At 47.5% G+C, this 27,309-nt stretch overlaps 2 protein-coding genes across 6 annotated transcripts in view; one reads left to right on the forward strand and one right to left on the reverse strand.

Annotated features, from left to right (window-relative positions):
- Window positions 1-22,514, reverse strand: part of MED12L (mediator complex subunit 12L) — a 177,710-nt gene extending 155,196 nt beyond the window's left edge. For 4 of the 5 annotated variants that reach the window (XR_015700795.1, XM_087740804.1, XM_087740802.1 and 1 more), the window contains exon 1: window positions 3,095-3,289. Coding sequence is in view for 4 of the 5 variants with exons in the window: in XM_087740804.1 (XP_087596930.1) it covers window positions 3,095-3,193 (99 nt within the window). In the remaining variant the exon portion in view is untranslated. Of the gene's footprint in view, window positions 1-3,094; window positions 3,290-22,451 lie in introns of those variants that run through there. The other variant, XM_087740803.1, reaches the window with a different exon arrangement.
- CLRN1 (clarin 1) lies at window positions 10,332-21,208 on the forward strand. The gene is made up of 3 exons (XM_009463807.2): window positions 10,332-10,701; window positions 19,665-19,844; window positions 20,899-21,208. The coding sequence occupies exons 1-3, from the start codon at window positions 10,449-10,451 to the stop codon at window positions 21,162-21,164; spliced, it is 699 nt and encodes a 232-aa protein (XP_009462082.1). The 5' UTR covers window positions 10,332-10,448; the 3' UTR covers window positions 21,165-21,208.
- Window positions 22,515-27,309: the final 4,795 nt, after the last annotated feature.

The following is a 27,309-nucleotide window of genomic DNA, read 5'->3' on the forward strand; positions in this document are numbered from 1 at the left end:
AAGGCAGGTCTATTCCTACCTGACATAAGGAGGACAATACTGGAGAGATCGCTCTGACAGAAATTTCAACTGCTATACCCATCCTACCGGTGAGAAGGTGGTCTGGGCTACTGGTGATTGTAGACGTTGGAGAATTGAGCCTTGGAAGGGTCAAACCCTGTTCCCTATGTGTGGAGAAGGCAATGAAATTCTTTCTGTCTGAAGGCTATTTCTCAGCATAAAATGGTGTCGGTTGTGCTTTTTTGTGCTTTGAAACTGAATTCAACTGAAGTTAAAAGCGTTACCCATCAGTAAAATCATCAGGATCTGGCCCTGATGGTATGGTACATTCAGTCGTTATGTCTTTGGCTTGCAATAAACACAATTTGCACTATATTTTATCCATCTTAGGAAGACGTAACAATTTAGAGCACTGGAAGTGTTAAAAAAAAAAAAGCTGATTCTAACACCTGCCTTCAGACGCTCCTGCCAGGGCAGGATTTCCAAACCTACCTTTTGCTCCACAATCAGCAGCAGGGATTGCTGATTCTACAGAGAAAATATGTGAACACTGGACAGCGCTTTGCAAAGAAAACACATTACAGAAAGACAAGGAAAGCTAATTCCTCCTAATCTTCCTCTTTTAGAGCAGTATCATGTGTTAAAAGCAGCTCCAGCAGGTAACTGCATTGAAGCAGAAGCTATGTGCTATGCAATTTGAAGACCTCCCTTCCGCCACCCCCTTATTTCTGCAGAGAGCATTCTGCACACAGGGCACACGCCAATGCTCAGGGGCTGTTACCCCAAGCTTTTCATGAGGGGACCTTGCAAAGGATGCAGATTTCCACCTGGCGCTCAGGTGAATGGGCTCAGGAGCTGGCTCTGGAGCATGCGAGCCCAGGGTCCCTGGAAGTGCTAGCTCCTAGCAGAGAGGGAATTTAGAAAAGCACAAGGCGACGGTCGGCAACACCAACGTCACCAGACAGCCCATCCCCACCTCTACTAGGACCTGTAACTCCACATTTGTCTCCTTTTTCAAATGATAGACAGACTTCACCAACCCAAAGGCTGGAATGCCCCAGGACTGTATCCTGTCAACGCCCCATGCAACACACAGTAACACCGCCCGTACACACGTGGAATGAAGACTTTCCCCAAGCCACATTGCAATCAATTACTTTATGGCAAATAACAATGAGCCTGTTGCAGTTATTTTCTATTTACTAATGCGCCCATGTAACATATTTTAAATATTAACCATCTGGGCACTTGCCACTTCCATTCTTATTGTAACTGGCTGCATATTTATAAATGTGTCTGCAAGAATCAATCCAGCACCTGGCTAAAAATACACAACAGTCCAGAGCTAAAAATTCATCTCCATACACTGTCATAGCTGAGTTCAGATGCAGTTCTGCAAGCCTGGTCATGATCACGCATAAAAAATACACGTTAGAGAAATATTTCTAGTCACCATAATCATCGAGTTTGTAAGTATGATGAATAGCAGCAGAAAGGTGAAAAGCCAGAAAGATGCTAGAGGTCAAAAAACAGATATGTCTCAAAGGATTGGTAATGAACTTGAATATGCATCTTTTATTGCGTGTTGTACAAGCTCCTCTCAACCAGCACTGACCAGTAGCCACTCTCCGATGAGCGCTCTCCAGCACAGCGAACCAGATGATAATGCTCATAAACAACTAACAAATTACCCTTAATTAGCCTCCTTTCTGGAAGTCTCAACAAAACGACAACAGACCAGGAAGAGAGGAAAGCACGAAGAGCGTTGCATGGCTGTCCTGCTGTACTTGCTCCATCTACCCGGAGCTCATCCTTATTGTCAGCATGATGACTTCTATTAGCGCCAAATTCACCGGGACAGAAGACAGCCAGAGCAGCAGCAGAACAGGACATCTCAGACCAACCACGCAGGAGACAGAGGTATCTGGAGCACACAGCTTCACGTACGAGTCACAACACGGCACACTAGGTAAATCTCAGACAGACCCGTTGACCTTGCTGGGAGACGTCCCATTCACAAAACCCTACCGGAGGCTTCTTCCACCCACCTACGGAGGACTGGCGACCCAGAAGCAAGACTAGGAAGCCGGGGAGAGCCTACAACCAACGCCACAGCTTTGCTGGACATGCCAGCCATGTCACAGCGCCCGCCCGAGCTACACGCTCACCCCCAGCACCGACTGACAGTGGGTGTCCGTGGGTTTGGTTGTGGTACCCAGGAGCAGGACAGCCACAGCCTGACACAAGAGTACAAGCTACAGCCCCGCTCACCTCCACCCTGTGTTTTCCGCTACGTTTCCCGACCTCCAAAACCCTCCACTCCTTTCATTCCTCCAATGATGCGTCCCTGCTGTCAGGTCAGAAACACGGGTGGGCAGCTCAGCAGGCCCACGGTCACCCCAGCCAGTGCCACCTCTCACCCTCCGGGCAGCCCATACCCCTCACAAGCCAGGGTGCCCCTCATAGCAGGTGGCTGTACCCCTCACAGGCCAGGGGTACCCCTCACAGGCCCATGGCCCTCATGGGCTGGTGGTTGCCCTCATAGCAGGTGGCTGTACCCCTCACAGGCCCATGGCCCTCATGGGCTGGCGGTGGCCCTCACAGCAGGGTACTGTGTACCTGGTACAGGTACCTGGCCCTCACAGCAGGGTACCCCTCACAGGCCGGGGGTACCCCTCACAGGTCCGCGCCCCTTACGGCAGGTGGCTGTACACCTCACAGGTCCGCGCCCCTCACGGGCTGGGGGTGCCCCTCACAGGCCCGCGTCCCTCACGGCAGGTGGCCCGGCTGGCGGCCCGGCCCCTCTGCCCCGCTGGCCTCGCCGCCGCCCCTCAGGGGCGAGCCCGAGTGCCGGCCGGGCCGCGGGGAGGGCGCCGAGGCCGAGGTGACGATGAGCGGCACCGCCGCCCCCGCCTCGCCGCAAGAAAATGCAAGTCAGCGGGCGGCTCCGCGGCCGCCCGGCGCCGCTCAAAAGTTTCGGCGGAGGCGCCGGGCCGGGAGGCGAGGGCGGCGGCCCGCCGCGGGCGGGGGGCGGGCGCGGGGCTGGCGGCCGGGCCCCGGCGCCGCGGGCACGGCGCGGCGCGGGCGGTCTCACCTCCTTCTGGCGCGGGTCCTGCGGGTAGACGTCGGGCGGCCCCAGGCGCGGCCGCTTGAGCGGTCTGTGCTCATAGCTGAGGAGCCCGAAGGCGGCCATGATCGCTCATGTTCGCCGCCGCGGCGGGCGGGCGCTGGAGCGGGCTCCGAGCGCCAGGGAGCAGCACTCGGCGGCTCGCCCCCCGCCTCACCCCCGCCGCGCCGGGGGCGGGCTGCGCGTCGCGGCGGCGGACGGGCGCGGGGGCGGCGCGGCCCGGCCCGGCCCACCCCACCCCGCCCCGCTCCGCTCCCTCCCGCGGCAGGTGCCGGCCGGGGCCGCCCCGAGCCCTCCCCGCCGCGGGCACGGCCGGCCCGGCCCCCGCGCTGCCCACCGCACCGCAGCGGGGCGATGGCGGGGCCGAACGCCGCGCCGGGCACGGCGCTGGGGGCCGGCGGCTGCGGCCGGGGACCCCGGAGCTGCGCCAGGGGGACGGCGAGGAGGGGCTGGGGCGCGGGGAGGGCGGCCCTGGCGGGGGCGGCCCTTTGGGGGGGAGCGGAGCGGTCGGCCCTGCGCCCTCCGGACCCCTTCCAGCCGCAGGGACGCAGCACCCGCGCCTTCACCCTATCGTCTCTTGCCATTTTTAATACCGTTCATTTTAGCGGATAAATCACGCACTCGGGAAGATAATAGCCCGCCGCGGACGAGCCAGGTCCGCCCAGGCTCCGGCGGCGAGGAGGCCGGCACCCGGCTGAGCCGCCCCGGCGGCTCCCCCCGCTGCCCCTGAGGGACAAGCGGTCTCTCCTCTTCGCAGGAGGAGTTTTAGGTCCCGGGTACAAGCTGAGCAGGAGGGTGCAGCAAAGCCTCCCCCCATTTTCCACCCACCCCTCTCCTGAGGCACAGCCCCGCACTCTGCTCCAGTGGTGCCAGGCCAAGCAGAGGAGCGAAGGGCACCCCTTCCCTCTTGCTCTGCGAGAGATCCTAATCCCGCTCCCAGAGGCACCAAATGACTACACAGAGCCACTGTGCTGGTCCATCAGCGATGACCACGTCCCCTCTGGGGCTGCAGCCTTGGGTGGCCCTCGGGCAAGTCACTCAGTCCATCTTTCAGCTGCTGCTCCCAGCACAGGGCAACAGAGGCACACTGCTCCACGATTCCCAAAGGATGCTCCCAGGGGCCAGTCTGTACCACCCGAACAGATCCACTGGTCCCAGTGGATCAGCCAAGGGAGACAGAAAACATGATCTCAGCAGAGGTACAGTTCCTATTAACAAATCCTCAAAACAAAAGTAACACAACATTCAATCTGTAGGGCTCCTCCCTTTTCCAGCATGCAGGTGGAGGTCTTGTACTTGCCTACCTCCCTGAAGCAGGGCTGCAGTCTCAATCACAGCCTGCAATTAGTGTCCTGCTATGCAGAACACATTCCCCTCTCTCAGTATAGCTGCCATCTCCTTAGTTGTTGGAGTGGTAGGTGCATTCCTGTATTAGCATTACAGTAAGCAAGCATGAAAACATTTTTTTTCCCCCCCTTTCTACCCATTATTTCTGCCAGATCCTCTCCTTGCGCTACATCTCCAGGACAGTACAAACACAAGGTACTTTGGAAATACAAGATTAGACAGTTGGTTGCAAATAAGTCTAAATAAAATTAACAGCAGCACTCTACAAATGAGCTTATGATTGAACTTATTATGGACAAGAACAGGAAATACAGGCAAACCACATTTCTTTTGTCTCTAAGCAATTCTCTAATCAAACCACAAGTAACTTAAAAGCTGAGGCTGAACTAGGCGATAGCAATAAAGTAGGATAGTAATGCCCTACACTGTCTCATATTTGTTAATACATCTTCTATTTAAATCTTTGTCACTTTTGGTTACTGAATTACTTTTCATCCATCCAGTTGTGCTGTTCACCAAAGGCAAGGACCAACAAGTCTGAGATCTTCAAACCTTAAAATCTAGCTCTGAGATGCCTTTCTTGACAGGTTTATCAGACTTTGTATGTGGTCCAAGGGCATGCTCCAAAGACCAGCAGCATTTGTCAACTCTTTTCCTTCACTCCACTAGCGGATAAAAATCTTCCAGAGCTTTTCGTAAGTTACATTGGCACACTAGATCAGTGCTGTGATCCCTGGCTTTGGGAAGATTAATATCATGCATTTTTTAAGATAGTATCATTACATGTTATTCCCAAGACTTTGTCAAACACATCTTGATGTATTTAAACACACAGATCCCAGTCTTCTGGTGGTTTTTGTCATGCAGAATGGTCTGACAATCTCATAATGGTACTTGCTGTTCTATGTCGATTTGCCTGCATTTTACAGCACCTCTGTAGCGCAAGTGTCCCGGCAGAGACTGGCCGCACAAAGTCCATAGATCAGGGTCACAGATCTGGCTATACACTATCCACTGCTCCAGTCCTCAGCTCAGTCACTGATGTTTGAAGTGCGGGTTCAAATCCAGTTTTTTTTAACCCCTCAAGTCTGCAAACATTCTGATCTGGAGTTTTAGTTTGTTTTTCTTTCCAGAAACACTGCCAGGGGAGCCAGGTTTGGTTGACCTGCCTCTGTTCAGAGGTTAACAAGTATTGCATGTCACCTTTAGTCCAATGAGTAGTGCCTTAAGCCACCACTTTAGTATGGGAATTTGAAGAGTAAGCTCTGAATAAGGAAGAATAGCAAATACTGGTTCATAGTATTTTTTTTTTTTTTAACCATCATGACTAAATTCTTGTTATTTGCTGTGACTTTGCTGATGCTAGCTAAAAATAGAGGGTAACTTCTGAAAATATTGCATTAATTATTGATTATATACTTTCTTCAAGAACATCTCATTTTTAACACTTGCAGGTCTATTCAGTTCTCATGGTAGTGAGGGACAAATGGCACCACTTGTCTGGACTGCAGCTGACTCCAGCCAACATGCAGACTTCCCACAGGTGTTCCTGCTAAAATGCACATTGCTGTGGGTCCTCATCACTCCTCGTGTTTTCATCCTGAACATTTCTACAACCAAGGATGGCCTTTCTGGTAAATTGATATCAACTCTACAGCAGTTGTGACACAGTGGAAAAGAACAGAATGGAATCAGCATCAGTTCTACACGTGTCACGAGTGATTACATGACTGTGGATATACAGAAGTTTTCATCCGTAAGAGTTATAAAATCCAAATCTCTTACAAAACTTGGTGACAGTTTTGGAGGTCCTAAAATGTTTTTTCTACTCTGTCCTTACCATAGGATAAATGTAATTGATAAAATTAAAAATAAAAGCATCCGTTTGACTGCAATGATGATTGCCAAAGATCAAGTTAGCACAGGACATTTCAATCTCTGTAAGAAGTGGTATGCTATTACTGCTTTCCAGGTTCATGTATACAAACCACTGTTTTTCATCTATACCTCACATTGCATATTTACCCTTAAGTATCATTAAACTGGGGTTTAGGCATCTGTGGGAGAAAAAAAACAAGGTGGTTCTTTTCCACTCACTTTATGGGCATTTGCTCTCATCAAAAATATCTAGTTCAGTGCATTTTTCACAGTGGTTGTTCACCTCATGCACTGTTGACCCACACTGGTTGCTAAATGCTGTCAGTGAACTGGAATGGTAGGTAGTGCTGCTCACTCTGGGGACCGACTGAAGGAGGAGCCGAGCATCTGCAGTTGCGGCCGAAGTCACATGGATGGCACCATTTTATACATCACCACTAGTACTCATGCAACATCATGTTTTACTGACAATGAAAAGTGAAATTAATTAGTTAATCATCATGCAACATGCCAGTGACTTGGGTTGAGAAGTATTATAGTCTAGTTCTTTAAATTTAGGGTTTTTTAAAAAAACTTAGTGGTTGAGAGAAAATTTGAGGAGAAAGTACATCAATGACAGTTTAAAAATCAGCCCTTTTCAGGAGCAGCAACACAGGAGCAGATAACACCATGTTAAATGGGGAGGAAGAGTACCAAGCCCTCTGCAGGGTAGTGGCATGGGTGGAAAAGCCTGCTGAGACTGTCATTATGCCACTGTACAAGTACGGCATAAGAGATAAGACCCCTATAGAGCTCAGTATCCAAACAGTCAAGACTTTCTGATAATATAGCCTCACCCTAATTTTTTTTTTTTTTTAGTAAGCTAAACAACAACAGTCTTTCCTTCATCTTTTTGCTTGTATGCAGGCCTGAAGGGAGAAATGGGTATTTAGGGGGTCAGAAACAAAAAACATTCCATCAGCAATCCCCTCACAGAAAAGCTGGCAGCAAAGATCAGGAGAAAGAGGGAGCAGCAACCGGCCAGCATTCGGGGAGAGGTCCCAGGGTGCAGTGTTGCTCTGCAGGGACATGGGACGAAGGAGCTGAAACCTGATGCAGGGCAGAAGGCAGGGAGGAGCAGCATGCCTCCTCGCCAACAGCAAAGCCCCAAGCAGCCGGCATGCAGGAGAGGGGCTACGGCAGCGATGGAGACAACCAGGGCCTCCAGAGCCTGTCTGAGCCAGCATGGAGAAGGGCAGTCATTTCCAATATTGCAGGGAAAAACAGTAACAGATTTAGTAATATCTTGGACATATGGGATGGGAGAAAGGACTTGAGCAAGACGAGTAAGCTGAAGAAGGTGGCTCTTCTGCGGCGAACAGGCTGGGACTATCAGGCAAGACCTGGGAATGCAACACAGACTGTGAAACAGCTCACAGTGCTGCACGATGCACTGCTCAAGAAAGGAGCATCCCACAGCTCAGGCCAGGAATTAAGTATTATCACAGTCACAGCAGCGATTTTACAATATTCCTTGGCTCCTTCTATTTGGTTTTTAAGCTTGTCCTTGAACAGTGACTCACCTAGGTCTTTCTTCTAAAGTGATATTATCAGAAAGTGGGGAATCTAGTGCTTCTGAGGGAAGAAACAAATATTTGTTTTCCCTTTTTGGTGCATCTTCTTTGCTCTTGTCATAGATTCAAAGCAGTATTTGTTGTGGTGGAGCACCCAGCATTTGCAATAAAATATTTTCTGCGATCATCAGGTACCTTACCTTCACTTTTTCAGTTAATTATCCATTAGTAAATCACCCAATAATTATCCATTCAGTAAATAACCCATTATTTGCTTCACATGCTTTAGGAAAGGGAAGATGTTACAAAAACCTGTCAAAAGTTCATTGAAGGAGACCGCCTTTTCTAAAACTGCCAGTCTTTAACATCAGAGTGTAAGCTTTTTTTTTTCCCCTATACTTGTTTGATAAACACAGTACCCCAGGTACCAGGAAATATTATTTTAACACCCAGAAAGCAACATTGTGTTACTGTGCAAACACAAACAGACCCTGTCAGGTGCCTCCTTAGTGTTCTCTGCAGAATTCACAGCTGGAGTTAGAAAGGGACTTGCACTGTCTGCCAAGGCACATATTAACTGAATTGTTTTCAAACAAATGTGGTCAGGATCCATAGCTGATAATAAATGTTCCAAGAAAAAATTACTCTAGGGCAAACTCCAGGAGAATTCTTCACTCTGATTTCTAGCTTGTCTGTGCACAGTGTTATCTCCAGCCCAGTCTCATCTCCACTATCGTCGCGCCACCAGCCACCGCCTAGCCTATTGCAAGGTACAGCTGAACGCTGCGGGGCAAAGCCCCCTCGGTGCTGCCTGCTCCCATATCACCACCTCCACCTTCCTGAGGGATTCTGAAACATCTTAGCTCATTCAGAAAACGATGTAATTTTTCATGGCATAAACTATTGCTCCATATGAAAAGACTATCAGAAAGCTGAGTCTTGGAAAAAAAAAAAACAGTCACCAAAACAGATAAATGCAATTAATTTTTTTTTCCCCGTCAGATTCTTCCTAGGATATAGTCACTTTTGTATGCGTATGTTCAAGCCTGTTCCTTTCACTGCTATTGTGCTGGTGGTAATCATATGAAATATTACAGTCCCTCTTTTGGGAATGATAAATGCATTCTGCTCACATGAAGTATTCAAAACCATCTTTAAAAATAAGCATTTTCCCAAACCTGTATGTATTCAGCACTGTGTGCAGTGTAAGCTCAGTGGTAATGGACCTCAGTGACACAGCAGTGTGTCATCTTTTGGTTACATGTGATGATCACAGCATGAACCACAGCTTTATTTAAGCATTAACTTAAAAAAAAAAATCATTTGTCCATACACAGCCTTGCTTCATTTTAATTCTAAGGTTATCTTAAAACTTATGTAGTTAAACTAGACTCAGGCTTTAAGCCTAACTGATATGATACTCAAACCACCTGAAGATTATTCCTGCAATGGATATGCATCCAGTTAAACCACTTTGAGTTGTTCTGGTCAGGAAAAAACCCCAAACCCTGTGTTTGCTGAAGTCACTGGCAGTCAGCAGATCAATGCAGACAGCCGTGCTTCTAGTCCTAGCCAAGGCCCCAAGTTAGCCACACTCCAGGGGATGGGTTATTTCGTGCCCACGACTTTGGCTTGCATGAAGAGCAAGGCAGGTCCCTGGTGGCAGCGGGAGCCCAGCGGTGCCTCTCCTGCATGAACCACAGGGAGCTGGCATGCCGCTGAGCCCTGGGGTAGACTGGGTCTTCTGTAAAGAAGTCAGAGAAAATGTATTTGTGTGTATTTGAAACCTGAACTGAAAGGTTTGTCTGAGCATCCTACACACTGCAGCCAAAACAATACAATAGATAACAGACAAGCTGCCCTTGCCAGGGAACACCTTGACAGGGAAAAGCAGTGCCCAGATGTCACCAAATACTGCAGAGGGGGCTGCCTGGCTAAGCAGGGGTTCTGCGTTACCCGTGCCGTTGCATTAGGAACAACAACAACGAAAAACATCCCCCCCCCAAAAAAAAAATAAAAAAGAACAGAGCAGCTCAGCATTGCTAGCTTTAGAGGAAAACCTGAAAAATAAAACCCTCTGAAAACTTCCTTTTTTGGAAGGCAGATAATCAGACACAGCAGCCAAGCCTGTTTCTGAAGTCCCCTGCTTGCCCAATCAGACAGGGGGCTGGGAAGAGCAGAGCACTCATCAAATTACAGAGAGGCTCCTTCTGTCATCTTAAACCCTTGTTATCAAGTGACAGATGATGCACTGAAACACTCTACAAACTGCTCTATTTTCTGGTTTATTTAATACATTAGTGTGCAAGCCAGAGCTATACAGAAGGGGACGGGGAAGAAAAACCTTTACAGCATCTTTCAGGAAAAATGTGCCTCATGGAGGTTCACTGCTGAAGCTCTCTAAGGAGAGGGCTCCCACCGCGAGCAGGGCTGGCTGGGTGCCCGGGGCTCTGTCCGGGGAGCTCGGCTGTTTGCCATGCTGATGAAGACCTCGTCACTGCCTTGCTGAAAGCTGTGTCGCTCAGAGGACTTTGCATGCCACCATGCCAGCCCAGCAGAAGAAAGTTATCTTTTGCATAGCTGGGGTGCTGAGCTTTGCTTGTGCGCTGGGGACCGCGGCAGCCGTCGGCACGCAGCTGTGGGTTAAGGGGACGATACTCTGCAAGACAGGAGCCCTGCTCGTCAACGCCACCGGCCAGGAGCTGGAGAAGTTCATTGGCGAAATCCAGTATGGGCTTTTCTATGGCGAGCGTGTGAGACAGTGCGGGCTCGGGGGGAGACCTTTCCAGTTTTCATGTGAGTAACAAATGGCATTTGAATTATTTAACACTGCACTGCTGATGGCTAGGGGAGCCAGGAGATAGCTGCCCCAGCGTCCCCTTGCTCATACACAGAGCCCAACAAGCATGAAATATTCTAAAGGAAATGCTACCGTTAGCGTTCTGATCTTCAGGTTCAAATAACTTATTTTCTGATACTAGTAAAGGCACGGTAATATTTTCAACAATCTGTATTTCAGTTACACAGATATCTACATTTCAAAAGATTTATACTATTACTTTAGAAAAAGAATATTTTTGGTTTTCAATTAATCTCTATCATCTTCCTCTGTGTGTGTGTGTGTCAACGTTACGTCCTCTGTGCCATCATGAAAGAATGAACTAAACTAGCAGAAATCTCATGAAAGAGCTGGGGCATAGATACGTTTGGCTGATGAGAAACAAAGCAGCCAAAAAGTTAGCCATCTGCTGCATTAACTGGAAGAACGGCTGGTTGATGCTAGCTGACGTTCAGTCAGTTGATCTGCAAGTTGAACTTGGTATCTGACATACAGAATTTTATCAAAAGACTGTTAGCAATGGTTTTGCTTTGCGTGTAATATTCATAACCTCTTTATCTTCAAGGCTAAGATCGATAAAATGATCAAGTGAACACACAGTTTGTATATAGCAGCACATTAAACAGCTAATAACAAACAGCCATTTGTTATGTGCACAATGTGCCACCTGAAGTTATTACAAAACACAGTTTAGGAACATTCTGCTAAAACAGCACTGGTAAATTGCTTACATGAGTCATTTAAGGCAAGGTAAGGTTACCAGATTAGGCATCAGAAATTATTTACTATATAATATTTTTCCAAAGTAGTAGACCAAATTAATTTAATATAATATTAAGATTTGCCATCTCTAATTGAATTCCATCACTAGTCTATTTATATAGCTGAAGTTCTCCTCTTGATTTCTTTGTTTGCCATCACAGCATGCAGGTATTCCACCCTGCCAAATATAGGCTGAGGTGAATTTTCAGAGGGGTCTACTAAATTCCAATGGATTAGTTTTCTGCTGCAGGTGAAATTTTTATGAACCACAGCTGACAAAGCCACTAGCAATCAGCTCTGTGACTGACATTTGTCCAAGTTCATTATACTGACAGAGCTGCGAGGCAGAGCTAAACTGCTGTAAAATGAGGACAAGATGCAGCTGCAGCCCGAGGCCGGGGCCATCCCCAACGGGCAGCCTCACGCGGGCCCTGGCCGGGTGTGCACCCCAATTCCTGCACCTCCCAGCTGCAGGATGGAGCCCAGCTGAGCAGCCCCAGGGCTCACACCAGCTGCCCAGAGGGACTCCTCGGGCAGGGAGAGCAGCAGAATAAATCAGTGGCCAATTTGGTGTGAATGAAGTTATGGAAAGGTTGCCCACAGCAACCTCGGCATGCAGCAAGAAGCAGGGCATCCCTCTCTAGTCCCTATCAGCTCAGTGCATGAGGCAGGACTAAACCCAGCCACAACAGACAGCAGCCATGCCAGGGAAGCCACAGCCGAGATAGCCCGTTGGCTTCGCTTTCTAATCATTTTCTTTCCACATATTTGTTACTTAGATACTTTTAAACCATTTCATTGATGTGCCTTGCATTCAGGCTCCCATCTGTACATTTCATCTTGTTATGGCTGAAATATTTTAACATACTGCTAGGGTCATTTAGCAATAGTTTGAAAAAAATTTTAATTTTGTGGGCGGTGTGAATTAATATTACAGGTACAAGAGAGAATACAAATGCGCAGCTAGTTTGTGATGATTTAATAATATGAATCATCACGTATTTTTAAATATCTCACAATGCTACATACAGGTAAGCTCTGGATCTGTGCAAGTACTGCAGAGCATTTTCAACCAAAAGTATTCCGGGGTTACAGAGTTTGCTCTTACTATAGCCATATGCTTTCTATCCATGCTCACAGAAATCTCATGTAACCAAGCTTTCCTATCCAAATGTTTACCAAACTTGCATTCGTAAGTATAATTTCAACAGAGCACAAACAAACGTAACCAAAGAACAGAAATAATACAATGTGGAGTTTTTAATTAGTCACAGCTAGGCAACCCACTTTGGAATGGTAAAAGAAACCACAAAACCTGAGTGTTCCTACAGAGCTGCAGAATCCTACTGCAGAGGGCAATATTAAAAATTAATTTATTTAATATGACTGCCTAACGTACATACACAAAGAACTCCAAGGCTTCCAGGAATTGCATAAAGAAAACATTGAAAAAGTAGTTCACTCAACATCAGTAAATATCACTGTTCTCATTTTCAGACAGAGAAAATGAGGTTTGAAGCATGCACTTTAATGCCAGTTCCCAGGATCTGAAATCAAGGCTGAATTTAATCTTATGCCTGAGACTCCTCAAGTCAGAAGTTCAGAAGTGAAGCTGCTGACATGCCCGTGATGGAGCAGCATCCTTCTCTAGAGAGAGCAGCCTTGTTTCCAGCATCCCAGCCTGTCGGGCATCAGTCACAGCAGATCATCACCTGCAGTAGCAGAGCTAGCAGGGCTGAAGCACTGGGGTCAGAAACACAACCTGCGAGCCTTGACTGACCTAAAACTGAACCCAAGCTTACTTATTAGAGCATTCTTTTACTGTTTGTTCTCCTTCCATACAAGCCAAGCATTAACAGCAAAACATTTCAATAGGTCTCACTCACAATATTACAAGCCTGTCTTGTCGGTCTTATTTGCCTGCACTGGCATCCTTTATGTAGCACTCTGAAAAAGCAACGCTACAAGATGATCTTTGGCACCGTGTATACCTGAAATATAGCCCAGTTACAGCCTAAATAATTTCACAAGCCCAGTTGTGCCGATCATGGCACTCCGGAGGGCAGGCTTTGCCTCCCTGAGCTTTCGCTGACAGCTAGGAGTGGAAGCATTGCTGTCCTCCTCACAAATTGTTCTCAGGTCATCTTTTATTTGGATTAAAAAGCAAACACAACATTTACTTTAAGAGGATTTATGTTTAGAAACAACGGTTGGGTGGCTTAGCAAAATATGCCTCTACTAGAAGCATTCACTTCAGAGACCACTTAACGAAGGAGGCTGCTTCACGTTCTCTGGGGCTGCAGCAGACCCATCCCATCCGAGTTAGCGCTCCCAGGAACTCACCGGGAATGTCCCGGAAAGCAGGATAACCGTATACAGTATGCACATCCATACTTTAATGCGCTGAAGTGCACTTTAGCTTGTCTGAGAAAAGGCACGGAAAACAGGCTAAATGATTTAGTTCTATGCTTGTTCCCATTAAATGCTCCCTTCTGACCACTATATCTCTTTTAATTGTAAAATGAATTTGCTCTGCCAGCAAACACAGTTTGGCTGGGGAAAGCCTTCTGCTTCATTTGCTCTTGCTGATTCTCATCAGTTTCTGGGTCAGCAGTTCATTTTCTAAAGGTCACTGGCATGCATACCTAACACAATTTCATTCATTACAATGAAGGAATGTTTTTCTTTCAAGACAACATAGCTGCTGAAATTAATTTTTCCTGATATGTTGCATATAAAATTTTAATGACAAACAACTGTAAATGCAGGTACCAAGGGAAAGATTCAATACAATGCAGTAATGTGTTTTCTTAAAATAAACAATACAAAATTGTATTATTAAATACACAGTTTTGCATGTTCTCCTAAAACATCAGGTAGTGTTGCAAGAACTAATGCTATTCCTTGTAGAAATTCTGCGCAGGTAGGGACTCTTCAGCCTTTTTGTTGGCTAGCCTGAATGGTACAACCATAAAATTGCACTCTTAGTGTGGTATAAGGTACAACTGCTTCTTATGCTTTTAAATATATGAAATATGTAATATAAAGTCCAATAAACACAAGGTCTAGTTTCAAAAACATGCTTTGTGTTTTACTAGGATGATATAAGGACTCTAAGCACCAGTGCCCAAACTGGACAATAAGTAGCCATCAGCAGAAGTAACATTTATGTAGGCAAATTCTTCCTTTAGGTAAACAGGTAAATTTAGCAAACAGGTAGTTTTGCTGCGTGTGGCACTTGCACATGCAGAGACAGCAAGCGGTTGCGTTCCTGGCCTAGACCTGGCAGCCAGGAGCCAGGCTGGCAGGGATGCCCCAGGGAAGGGGGTCCGGTGGAGCAGAGCCCTGGGACAGTGCCACCCCCAGGAGCAGGAGGCTCCTCCGTTACTCAAGGAAGGCGTGAGCACTCGTGCAGCATCGCAGATGGTGGGCACAGGGCTCTGCGTGCCCCCGTCCTGTTGAGGGTCCCTGGGCCACGGTCCCCCATGGGCGCCGCGTGCCCCTCTCTGCTCCCAGCCAGCCATCAACGACACAAAAGGTAGTATTTATTTAACACAGCTTCAAGAATAGTTTGCAAACATTTGCTTCATTAATTTCCCTTTCATTTAGTCAGGGAGATAAATTGACTTGACACTACATTACCTGCTTCTCTGTGTTTACTACATGGCAAGCTGCAGAACAGTTTGCTGGTAAACATTTTACAAGGTAGAGTAATTTATGTGAGGCTTTTTTACTCTCTGCACGTTACAGCTGCAGCGAGGCAGCGCCGAAGCGTTATTACCCCCACTTTAACTGCTCCTGATCCACAGGGGCACGATTAAGTGTATTTGATGATTCCTTCTAAAATACCCATTGTTGCCAAACAAACATGAATGATTAAAAATTATTCTCATATAAGTCTGATTGACTATCCCCTTGTGCCTAGCTAAGCAGGATCAAAATTTGAAATCATAGCTAAAAAACTGCATAAAAATATTTAAAATAAAGTATTTCCTAAATTTTTGCCTACACAGTCACACCAGCCGTTACATGGCTGGAACTCAGCACAGCCTTCGGTCCATGAGGCAGCAACAATTAACTCCAAGTGCAAAACTGCACACGCCATTTGGGTACCACTTCCCACTGTTGCAGTCCCGACCTGCTCCGTGGGCTCTCAGGAGGCAGCAACTGGGGTAAATGACAGTGGCAAATGCAGCTATACTGAAGTTTTCAGCTTTCGGAAACTTGAAATTATACAGAATATCGTGAATGCACTGCATTAACCGAGTAACACATGCAGTGCTTACACCCACCAAGCAACAGCCTTCTTACTCTCAACTCCATGCAACAAAGCTCTGCTGCAAACAACCGGCGTTTCACCTGCCGGCAGGAGGAGAGCTGGCATGGGGCAGCACCAGGCCTTGCAGCTGCACGCTCATTTTATTTGTTCCCTCTTATTTTAGCTTGGTACCCCATTTTTCTGTTTTAAGATTTTTCCATTTCCTCTCATTGATTTATCATCTTCCCTTTTTGGCCTTGGGCTTCCAGACACAAAATATTCCATTAAGTGTTTTACTTGGGGAAATACAGGGGAAAAAATTTTGATCATAAAATTTGCTTATTCTTTCAAAATTTCATTCAGAGAGTTTGTAACAAACAACTCTTTGATGTAACCTTTATGAATTTCTCCCTCTTTAGTATCATATTTCATTTTTAAAATAGTTTAAGAGATTAATGTATGTACAGAAATATACCCCTTTTCTATTTTTAAGCATTTTTATCAAAATACCAATTTTCTTCTATTTTCTAAAAGTAGAAAAGTGCCAAAGGATAGGAGGTAAGAAACCTCCGATCCTTTTAGGTGTCTGTACATCTCTCTGGCAATAACTGTTGGTGGATTTTCACAGGAGTCTCCATACTGCAAACAACTTCACACATTATCTTCCCCAGATATCCTATGTTCTTGGAGCCTTAAATGCCCCCCAGCAACATGCAGTGCACAACACGTTTAACCTGCCAGTATGTCAGCATAATGATTTCCTGCTGTTTCATAATTAACATGGACCTTTTGACTTACACACTTATTGCTTAAGGTTTTCAGAAAAAAAACCACATATTTTTAGCCAAAATTCTTTGGGTATAAACTTAGCAAAACAGCACAGCATATTTTGTATTAATCAAAGTGGTGGAATCACTGCTCTGAAACAGCAGTAAAATCCCATCCAGGAGTTGCCTTTGCTTCCCTAGCAGGTAAAGCAGTCAAACCCTGACATTTGTGCGCTTCAGACACATCAGACATAAACAAACAGCACACACTACTCCAAACTAAACGAGCACACACCCCAGGCAAACCAGAGCCTTCCACATCATCTGCCCAGTGATCTCCTCACTTGTCCGTACAGCAGGACTTGAATATTCCTGAGGACTTTGTCCATCACACATTGCCCGTGACCCAGTCCAAACCACGAGGCTGGTGCAAGGGAGAGGGACCCCTGAAGGACCCCTGCACCCACAGGGGCTGCCCAGCCTCCCCCCTGCCCCAGCACCCACCCTGGGAGGGGGACCCAGAAGAAGCATCCCTCGGGACGGGGAGCTACCTCATCCTGTCCCGGGTACCACAAGACACACAACACACATGGTATGGATACTGACACAGAGTCAGGAACTTCTCATCCTCACCTGACCCTCCCTACACCTCTGTTTTGGAAAATAAAATAAATACAAGACTCTACTGACCAGAACAATCCAGTCTGAGAAACATGTTTCATATGAGTTGCTGACCACTCCAGGCAGGGTCAGGTGTAAGAGTGACACACATTGATTGTAACCAAGCCCAGAAGCTGACAAAATCCAGGCAAGCAAACAAATATCAATTACCCTCCATTCAATGAATGAGCCAAGCAAGCATAATTTCATTTCCAATCTTGTGTCCCTCAGTGAGACCTCATAAGCATAAAGGCAGAGTCTGTTTCTGGATTTGCTGTCCCCCCACCTCCAAAAGAGATGAGTAGATGGCCAGGCCTCCAGCTGAAGGACATGAGATCAGACCCCTCACACAAATGCTGTGGGTAGCCCTGCACACTACTGTGCAGACCAGTGCAAGGTAGACCTGCTTCCTCAAATACAGCTTCTGATTTTTTTTTTTCCTAAGAATATGCTGTGCTGTTCACATTAAGGATCAAAAACCACCCTGGCAGACAATAGGCATGCTACCCTCCAACTTGCTTCTGCATGATCTGGCTTCTGAGGCATGAATAACCCCCAAAACCTCGCACTGCCATTAATAGTGCCTACAGGTGGAGAGGAGTTTGTTCTGCCTGCCAACACACTTGGCTGAGGGAGCAGGCACTGAGGATGCTGATGCACACAGGACCCCAGGGCTTAAAGAACTGGAGGCACTGGGGGTCACACCCTGGAGAGTCCAGCGCAGATGCCAGGCGGGGATGGCCGTGGGCAGGGTACCAGGACCACGGAGGTGCCATTCTGCATCCCGCACAGGGTACGGCCAGGGCAGGGGGAATAACACACGTAGGGAAACACACTCAGGAAGGGGAGGAGAGGCTTTCCCTGGAGCTGGTCCTTCTCTCCTCACCAGTCTACACTTCATAGAATACCAGGTTGGAAGGGACCTTGAGGATCATCTGCTCCAACCTTTCCAGCACAGTCTAGACGAGATGGCCCAGCACCATGTCCGGCTGAGTCTTAAACGTGTCCAGCGTAGCAGAGTCAACCACTTCCCTGGGGAGATTATTCCAATGATTGACTGTTCTCATTGTGAACAATTTACCTCTCGTGTCCAATTGGAATCTCCCTGGGAATAACTTGTACCTGTTACCCCTTGTCCTTACCGTGTGACTCCTTGTAAAAAGGGAGCCTCCATCTTCTTTGTAGCTCCCCTTTAAGTACTGGTACATGGTGATGAGATCACCTCTAAGCTTCCTTTTCTCAAGGCTGAACAAACCCAGCTCTCTCAGCCTATCCTCATACGGCAGGCTTCCCAGACCCTTGATCATCTTGGCAGCCCTTCTCTGGACCCCCTCCAGCCTATCCACATCTTTTTTTGTATAACAGGGACCAGAACTGTACACAGTATTCCAGGTGTGGCCTGACAAGCGCTGAGTAGAGAGGGATAATGACTTCTTTATCTCTGCTGGTGATGCCCTTTTTGATGCAACCCAGCATCCTATTGGCCTTCTTGGCCACAGCAGCACACCGTTCACTCATGTTGAGCTTCCTGTCCACCAGGATCCCCACGTCCCTTTCCACAGAGCTGCTCTCCAGCCAGGTGGATCCCAGTCTGAGCTGCACTCCTGGATTATGTTTTCCCAGGTGCAAGACCTTACACTTGTCTTTGTTAAACTTCATAAGGTTCTTGTTAGCCCACTCTTCCAGCCTATCCAGATCTTCCTGCAGGGTGGCTCTCCCTTCCAGAGTGTCTACCTCCCCACTCAATTTGGTGTCATCTGCAAAATTCATCAGGCTACACTTGATCCCATTATCCAGATCACTTGTGAAGATACTGAATAGCATTGGGCCCAATATTGATCCTGGGGGACCCCACTTGTGACAGGTTGCCAGTTTGAAAAAGAGCCATTTACCACCACCCTTTGGGTGCAGCCCATCAGCCAATTCCTCACCCACTGCACAGACCACTTGTCCAGGCCATAATGCATCAGTTTCTCCAGAAGGAGGCCGTGGGGAACTGTATCAAAGGCCTTGGAGAAGTCCAAGTAGACAATGTCAGCCACTCACCCCATGTCAACCGAGCAGGTCACTTTATCATAGAAGGCCACCAGATTTGTCAGGCACGAAGTGCCTTTTGTGAAGCCGTGTTGGCTTTTCCCAATCACATGCTTCATTTGACTCACGGTGGCCCCCAGGAGGATCCATTACATGACTTTCCCAGCAATTGAAGACTGATGGGCCTATAATTACCCACATCCTCCCTTGAGCCCTTCTTGTAGATAGGGGTAACAACTTCCAAGTGTCACAAAATGCTTTTGCCTCCAATCATCCATGAAAACCTGTTTCTAGTTAATAACTTCATTTTCATTTTTAGTTTCATTCAGAACAGCACAATTTAAAACAATTATCACAAACCAGCAAGAAATCCGTGGCCTGACTTCTAAAACAACTTTGCCTAATGTGTATAATAATGTTTTGTTCATTTTGTTTTTAGTTTTTCCAGATTTGCTCAAAATTATCCCTGCAAGTATCCATGTTAGTGTCATTCTCTTCTGTACAGTACTGATCATCTTTGCTCTGGTGGGAGCAGGTTTCTTCATGTTCAATGCTTTTGGCAGCCCTTACGAAACTCTGCATGGCCCCGTCGGGTTGTACCTCTGGAGCTTCATCGCATGTAAGTACCACTCCACCCTTGGCCTGTCAGGCTAATGCCTGTCCATGTTTGCTACTTATGACTGATTTATCGGCATAGGAGACTGTATCAGGGACTGTGGCACGTTGACTCTAAACTGGCAAAACAAAGCTAGGCAGAAAGGCAGATGACTTTGCTGTATTAAAACATGGGGTTTCCAAATTGGAGGTAAGAGATAAAATGTCAAAATCCTCCATGAGGGTGGGATGGGTACAGGTGCAGGCAGCCCCAGCACTCTTGGCCCTTCTCCGTAAGCTGGCAGAAAAAAGGGGATGGTGCCCACAAACCCCAGGGACCCAGAGCTGGGGTTACATCACAGATGCACAGCACACAGTCAGAACCAGGAATCACACCAGAGGGGAGAATAGTCAGGGGAGAACCAAAGCAAAAAAAGTCAGTGATGCAACTGCTTGTATTGACCAAGATGGGAGGTTTCCAGCTGTGCAAGCAAGATCACCACTTACACCAGCAAGACTTTCTCAAGGAAGGAAGGAATCGAGAAGCAGAGAGGGAAAAACTGACAGCAACTTGCTATAAAAGTGGTCCCTGAAAAAAATACTGCCAACAGGGATAAGGGACCATCCCTGACTCTCTGCTACTTACAGAGAAGGTAAAGCCCATTCTCTGTGTCGCCGGCTTGGCTGACAAGATGTACCATTATTGTACAAGGTATTACGTATTACAATCATACTTTAATAAAGAACTTAAGTAGATGTTCACATACATATACATTAAGCAGACAGTTCAGTTACGTTCAATGGGACAATGAGCAGCTTAAAGCTGAAAAAGAGTGCAGATACTTTGCTGGATCAGGGCACTAAAGCAGCTGTGCTAAATATTATGGGTCCTAAGCCAAATTCAATTTAAAAAGCTTACCAATTTCAATAGCTGTTGGCTTGGATTCTAAAAATAATCCCTGTAAAAGCTAAGTTACAGTGACCATAACACTATCAATATGGCATTTGGGTGTGATGTACATCAGATGGCCTTGCTGCAGGGATTGCTGAGATGATGAGCATTTCTCCCTCTGTTTCAGGTTCCTGTGGTTGCCTCATCATGATTCTCTTCTCTTCAGAAGTGAAAATCCATCACCTTTCAGAGAAAATTGCTAATTTCAAAGAGGGAAGTTTTACATTCAAGACTCACAGTGAACAGTTTGCAAAATCATTCTGGATCATCCTGGTTTGCTCCCTGGTGCACTTTCTGAACGCCGTGTTGATAAGATTCGCTGGATTTGAATTTCCCTTTTCAAAATCAAAAGATTCAGGGACAACCACTGGAGCAGCTGACCTGATGTATTAGAATTACATCATTTAAGAACATTTAGAGCAAAGGGGTTCATCACTACTGCATCCAACAACCACCAGATGTACTAACTTGTAAATGATTAGCTCTAAAGAAATTAAAAAGTTGAAGTTTCAAATAAATGTCAATATGGCATATGCAGTAAACAAAAGACATGCTATTTGGTAACGTCTAGATCAAAATACCCTCTCTTTCTTGGAGTAAGACCTTATGAAGACATTTGCTTTTTTTTCCCTGTAAGTTATTTGAAAAGTAGCTGGTATGAAGAAAACTAGAAAAATCAATAGCATTAAACTGCATCTGGAAAGTAAAGTAAACAGGTTGCAATAGAGGCACACAGTATCACCAGCAGCAGTTTTACCCTTTAGCCCTTGTGAAGGCGGGGATGCAGTTATTATCATGTCAGGGCAGCAGAGAACAAGGACACCCAGCAAATCTACAAGCATCAAACGAGAAGAGAAAACCTATGGGCTTTGCTCATAACACACATCAGGCCCTGCCTCAAAAGCACAGTGCTGAGAAGGAACACAACACTATAGCGAGTGCCTGCGGGACAAAACCCAAACACCTGAACTCACCACTAACACTTAGACTAGCATCACATGCATGGCAACATCATTGTTTCTGTCCATAAAACTCTTTTGGGTTTTTTAGTTTTAACAAACCAAACTGTAACTCTTGGACCGTGAAATCCCAAAAGCCCTCATTTCCCTGTGCGATCACTATAGCTAGGGGCTTCATGATCTTGGTTAAAAAGACACACGTGGCAAATCAGGGTGTAGAGGAGATGCCAAACACTCTCTCCTGCTTGCCCGAGGTAGGCAGCCTGGCTTGGTGCTGCTGAACAGCAGCACCCCTTAGCAACACACCAAGGCAAAGAGCATTTCCCAGAGCAAAGCAACAGGAATGCAAACCAGGCACCTTTCACATTGCACTGCATCTGCCCAAAGCCTCACGGTCAGAAGCATGAAGAACCCTGCCCAGAAAATAGCCCTGCAAACTCTCTCTCATCAAATAATACAAATAAATAAAACCAAAACCTTTAGTAAAGGGCAGCAATGGAATAACACAATAGACAGGCTTACAAGGCATGCTGCAGCTCAGCAGAGACTGATGAAGAAACACGCGAGGTTTACCTCAAGGCACGCAGGAAGCCAGAACGGACAAACACATCAGCCCTTGCACCCTTAAACTTCTGCAAGTCAGTTAAAGCACCCAGGTACAGCTATACCAGCCCAGTTACATACAGATAGATCAAAAGAACACTATACCACAAAACACTACCTCTGTGGGTGCCTTGGAGATGAGGTGCTCCTTGCAGGACATGGAGACAACACCCAGAGCAAACACAAGAGGAGATGCATGGGAGAACAGTCACTGCACCAGAGGCCCATTTATCTGCAGGGCTGCAGCCTGCTTCCGCGCAGCTGCAGGTGAGGAACAATCCCATCCAGCATCCATCGAGTCACCTGTGGTGGAAACCAGGCCCAGGTGCCTGTTAGGACACACCTCTGAAAACTATATGCTTCAAACTCCAGCAACTTGCAGGATGACCTCTCTGACATTCATGCCAGTTTTTATACTTCTACTACAAATGGCAAAACATTGCTGGGTTTTTTTGTAAAAGGTTTGTCAGCTATACCCCAACTCCACAAACCCTTTCACAAAGCAGCTCTGCCTCCCCGTGCTGTACCATATATTCCTGGATTGTAACAATATGTAAGGGCTACTGCAAGTTGCCACGACCCTCATTTTTTTCCCATCATTTTATTCTTAATTAATCTGCACATTCTTCTTAATGTTAGTATATCTTCTTAATGCCTAATTTGTATTACATCTAATGATATTGTTTACTATACAGCAAACAATGAGAAGTAATGTTTCATCCTTCTTGTTCCTGATGTTTCATGAAGCTGCTCTGCTTTGCAGCTGTGGAGCAGCTTTGGCAATCGGCAGCGTACAGGATCGGATGTACAGACCACTCACGTGCCTGTGTCTTTCTCAGAGTGGTCCTTGCCAGCCCTGAAGAAGGAGCTGGCCCGTATGTGTAAAATACAGAGTTGTACAGACCTGTCTCAGCACAGAAGACAAACCCATTCCCGTCCCTTTTGCTGTGCAGGAGAGAGCAGCCCTTGACTCAGGGTCCAGGGATTTTCACGGGGGGGTCACCTCACAAGAGCCCAGCTCCACTGCTCCCCCTGCATCCTATCCCATCGCATCCCATCCCATCCCACTCACAAGCAGGAGGCCGGCTGTTTTGTTCATTTGTATCCAGTTCTCAAGGCAAACATAGCAACTTCTTAGCAAAATAAAATTGAGAAAATATTTGTGTTTGACCAGCTGAAAGTAACAGACTAAGCAAGACCTGCTCAGTCTGCGCTCCTGGGTGAGCACCAGCACCTACTCTGTGCCTCACTTGTAATCCATGAGCATCAGCTAAAGAAGTTTTGCCCTGTTTCCTTTCTAGACTACCATATTTCATGACTTGAAGAACAACAAAAATTGTACAGTGATGAGAAATACATAAATATATTTTGAAGGTTCTTGAAAAATCAGGGTTTTTTTCTGTCCCAGTAAAAAGTTAGTATCCATGTGTGTCTGTATGTGTGTGTGCGTGCAGTGTGCATACATATAAATAAAAATGTATATAAGTATATATATATATATATATACAAGGGTGTGTACCAGGCTTAGACTACTGGCCCACAGTGCTGATGTAGGGGTGAACGGAGGAGCGTGGTGTTGCAGATGTGGAGCTCACGGTGCTCTCTGGACCCGTATTCCACCCCACTGCTGTGACTGCCCTGAGCAAGGATCCTGGAGGTTGCACTGCTGGCTCTCGTAGTGGACCCTTCTAAAGCATATCCACCTCAACGGGTTTTGTTGTCCAGGTTACTACCCCAAGCAGAGATCATTTATCATTTGGAAACAGCATGAACAGCAGACTTAGTCACCTCCCTGCAACAGCAGGAGCGATACACCCATACTGAAATCTGCAGACATAGTTCCATAAAGTGCAGCCAAGAAAAGACACACCTCAGCAAGACCCTGCGGTATGGAGCAGTTCAGGCATTAGTGCAGCAGGAGCCATGCTAATGACAAGCCCTACAGCCTGGGCCCGGGGAGCGGTGGGCCGAGGGACGCCTGCCCTGCTGCCTGACATGGGAGGGATGCTCAGCGCCAGCTGCAGCTGCAGAAATGCCAGCGCTGCTGCCCCAGCGAGGAACCTTTCCTCTCTGAGTTATCGCAGTGCTGAGATTGTGCTAGGGAAGAAGTTAATTAAGCTTCACAGCTTCCTCTCTGACATCTCAAAGCATTTACCTACACCATGGAGAAGTTAGGAGAGGTCTCTGCCAAAGCGCTCTTGATGCAAACGGGGGTTTCTCCCCTTGGGCCAATATTCAATTGTCTCAAAAGGCTTTGACATCTGGAGATGGAAGCTGCTGTGGAAACACAAAGTTTCATTAACTTCTTAACTACATTTTTTTTGCCGGCAGCCATCATTGCCGTCAGAGGCCGGGAGGTGCGCGTCTGTGTCCCCTCGGGTGTGGTAGTGGCACACGGACAGGGGTGTTGCTCAACCACCATCACCCCAAGGTCGGACTTCATCCCCTCCCCAGGGGGGGCACTGGGCAGGCATGCAAATGGCCCAGCTTGGATGGAGGCAGGAAAAGGGGCGGGGGGAACCAGCCCCTTGGCAGGGACAGGACAGGGTGGTGTGGATGCTGCATGCAGCTGAGGTATGGGGCGTCCTACGCCAGGCCCTCCCTCCAGTTTTCCAGACCAACTGCCAAACCAGGTGGGGGGTTTCTGCCTTCCCACCCTGCAGCCAGGTCCTGGGCTGATTGCTGTCCTGCTGCCCAAATTTGTCATCACCACCGGCACCAAGAGAATGTGTGGGCTTAATGGGACAAACCACATTTCAGTCCAGCATTCTGCGGGAAGACACAAAGTCAAGGACATTAATGACAGGATGATGGAAAACACAAGAGCAAGGTATGGGACACTGTTCCCCATCACAACTGCTCTGATGTTTCACCTGATGTCCCCAAAAGGGCACAGCTCGCTGGGAAGCGGTCTGCATGGCAGGGGAGAGGCGAGTAATGACACTTGCACTCATTCCTCAGGACCTCACTGCCTCCAAACAGTATCAGCTCTCAGCCACGGCTAACGCTGCTCCTTGCTTGGTTGTGCTCAAACACTCATTGAAAACCCCTTTCCATGCTGTCCACCTCATGATGGAGAGGGAAGACACTGTGGCACCTCCAAACACCTGCCCACCCCACACTTACCATTTCAGATCACTTGTCTCTTGTGGTCACAGAGAGGTGGGCACCATGGGATGAGAGCAGGAGGGATCCAAGGACTGCTGGCTCTCATAATGCCAGCAGTTACATGGGTTTCATTCCTTGGTGGAGACCGTGTTAAAAACATCAAGCACAAAGGGAAATAAAGGGGCCAGTGAAGAACATTACAGCAAGATATGTGCTGTTGCAGTACTATCAAATAAACAGAAACAATTCCACGTTCTTGGCAGGAAAGCATGGTACTGTTGTCCCATTTATTTTGATGCATCTTCACTGATCGCTGGCAGTGAGGACCATCTCACATCTCAGCCCTGGCTCCCCAGCGCTGCCCAGATGAAGCAGGGAGTTAAGGGTTGATGTTATCTGTCTGCACTATCCAGTTGCTGAACCTGGTCTCTTCCAAAATGAAGCCCCCTCAAGGAGGTGCAGGCAGAGCCCACGGCCCCTGACCCTGAATGCCCCGTGTACGAGCAGGAGACCTGCACGAGGGAGGGTGCTGGGCCAGATCACTCCATGGCACTAGAGGCGTTAAAGCAGACGTGGTGCCTTCAAGGTGCCAAAGTCCCCAGTGCTTCGACACTGAGAGAGGATTCCCTGGGGCATGTCCTCACCCAAAGCTCTTCTGCGTCCCTGGTGCGACACAAGCCTTGCCGGAGGGAGCTGGTGCCTGGTCCTAGCGATGGCCAGCTCTGCAGACCCCGGTTCATCCTCCTCTGCCATAAAATACCCAAATCTTGTGAAGTCTCCAAATCTGGAAAGGCAGCTTGTCCCACACCTTGATTTCTAACCAACCCCTGGGAAGAGGCAGGTTTGCATCAGCCTGCTCCATCCCAGTTTACTTAAAAACGTGGAGCAGATTTGATCTATTTTCTTTACAAATCCATAGGCAAATCTATTCTCCTTATGTCAAGAACCTGAAGAAATGACAAGAGCTAATAATGAATCAACTCATGAGGTAAGTCAGTGTTTATCAGAGAGGGAAGGACTGACTGATTTTCCAGGCCAAACTCCTTTTGTGCCAGCATGCGTCCTTGGGAGGCAATTAAATTAGGCAGGGATGCAGTCGGTAGAATATGCTTTGCCATTACAGCCCAGCTCCTAAGAGGCATCTTTCTTTCTAGCCAAATTCAGGTCTTAGGGCTCAAGAACACAACTCCCGTTGACTGCAATGGGAATTGTCCTCTGCTCCCCACATCCAGGAACACGCAAGGGAGAAGAGAAGGTTGGCTCTGTCTCTGATTAGCCCCATTTACAAGCACTCTGGCAGCCACGACGGTTGGTAGGTGCTGCCGCAAAGCCTCCCCCGCGCACGGAGGAGTTTCTGTGCGAGAGCTCTCACCCCACGAGCACAAGGTGGTGCTCACCCCAGCACCCTCAGCACGGCGCTCCCACCCACCTCTTCCCCAGCCTTCCTCCCAAGCAGAAGTGCATGGCTTAGATTCAATCTGTTGGGAACCTGGTGGATAGTCTACCCTTTCTATAAGGAAGAGCTACTCCAGTACAGACAAAGGGGACAAGGGATTTTACGACAGTTTTTAGGAAGCCGAAAGACTGGAGCCTGTGTAGCACCAAAAAAGAGAGCAGGTTTTTTCACCCCGTAAAGCCACAGCTCCTTCAGCTGGAAGAAAAGACAGGGCATTTGATGTCTTGCATGCAGGCTGGCCCAGATTATTTCAGTTTTCATAAACCAAGACTTGAGCCAAGCTGTTCCAAACAACCCTGCAGAGAATGCAGAGCTGTCAGAGCCGGACCGTACGGCTGCCCCAGACAGACCCAGCTCAGACACACCTGGGGAAACCCAGAGTATCTCCCCAGTGCGCCATGGGAAGCCAGGC

The sequence above is a fragment of the Nipponia nippon genome, unplaced genomic scaffold, assembly GCF_047370975.1.
Source record: "Nipponia nippon isolate SJK-2023a ecotype South Korea unplaced genomic scaffold, ASM4737097v1 scaffold_7, whole genome shotgun sequence".
NCBI lineage: Eukaryota > Metazoa > Chordata > Aves > Pelecaniformes > Threskiornithidae > Nipponia > Nipponia nippon.

Excerpts from the sequence above, each read along its gene's own strand:
- CLRN1 (XM_009463807.2), top strand. The coding sequence starts at position 10,449 with ATGCCAGCCCAGCAGAAGAAAGTTATCTTTTGCATAGCTGGGGTGCTG. Across the intron at positions 10,702-19,664 it reads GAGACCTTTCCAGTTTTCAT|TTTTTCCAGATTTGCTCAAA; the intron begins GTGAGTAACAAA and ends TTTTGTTTTTAG. Across the intron at positions 19,845-20,898 it reads CCTCTGGAGCTTCATCGCAT|GTTCCTGTGGTTGCCTCATC; the intron begins GTAAGTACCACT and ends CCTCTGTTTCAG.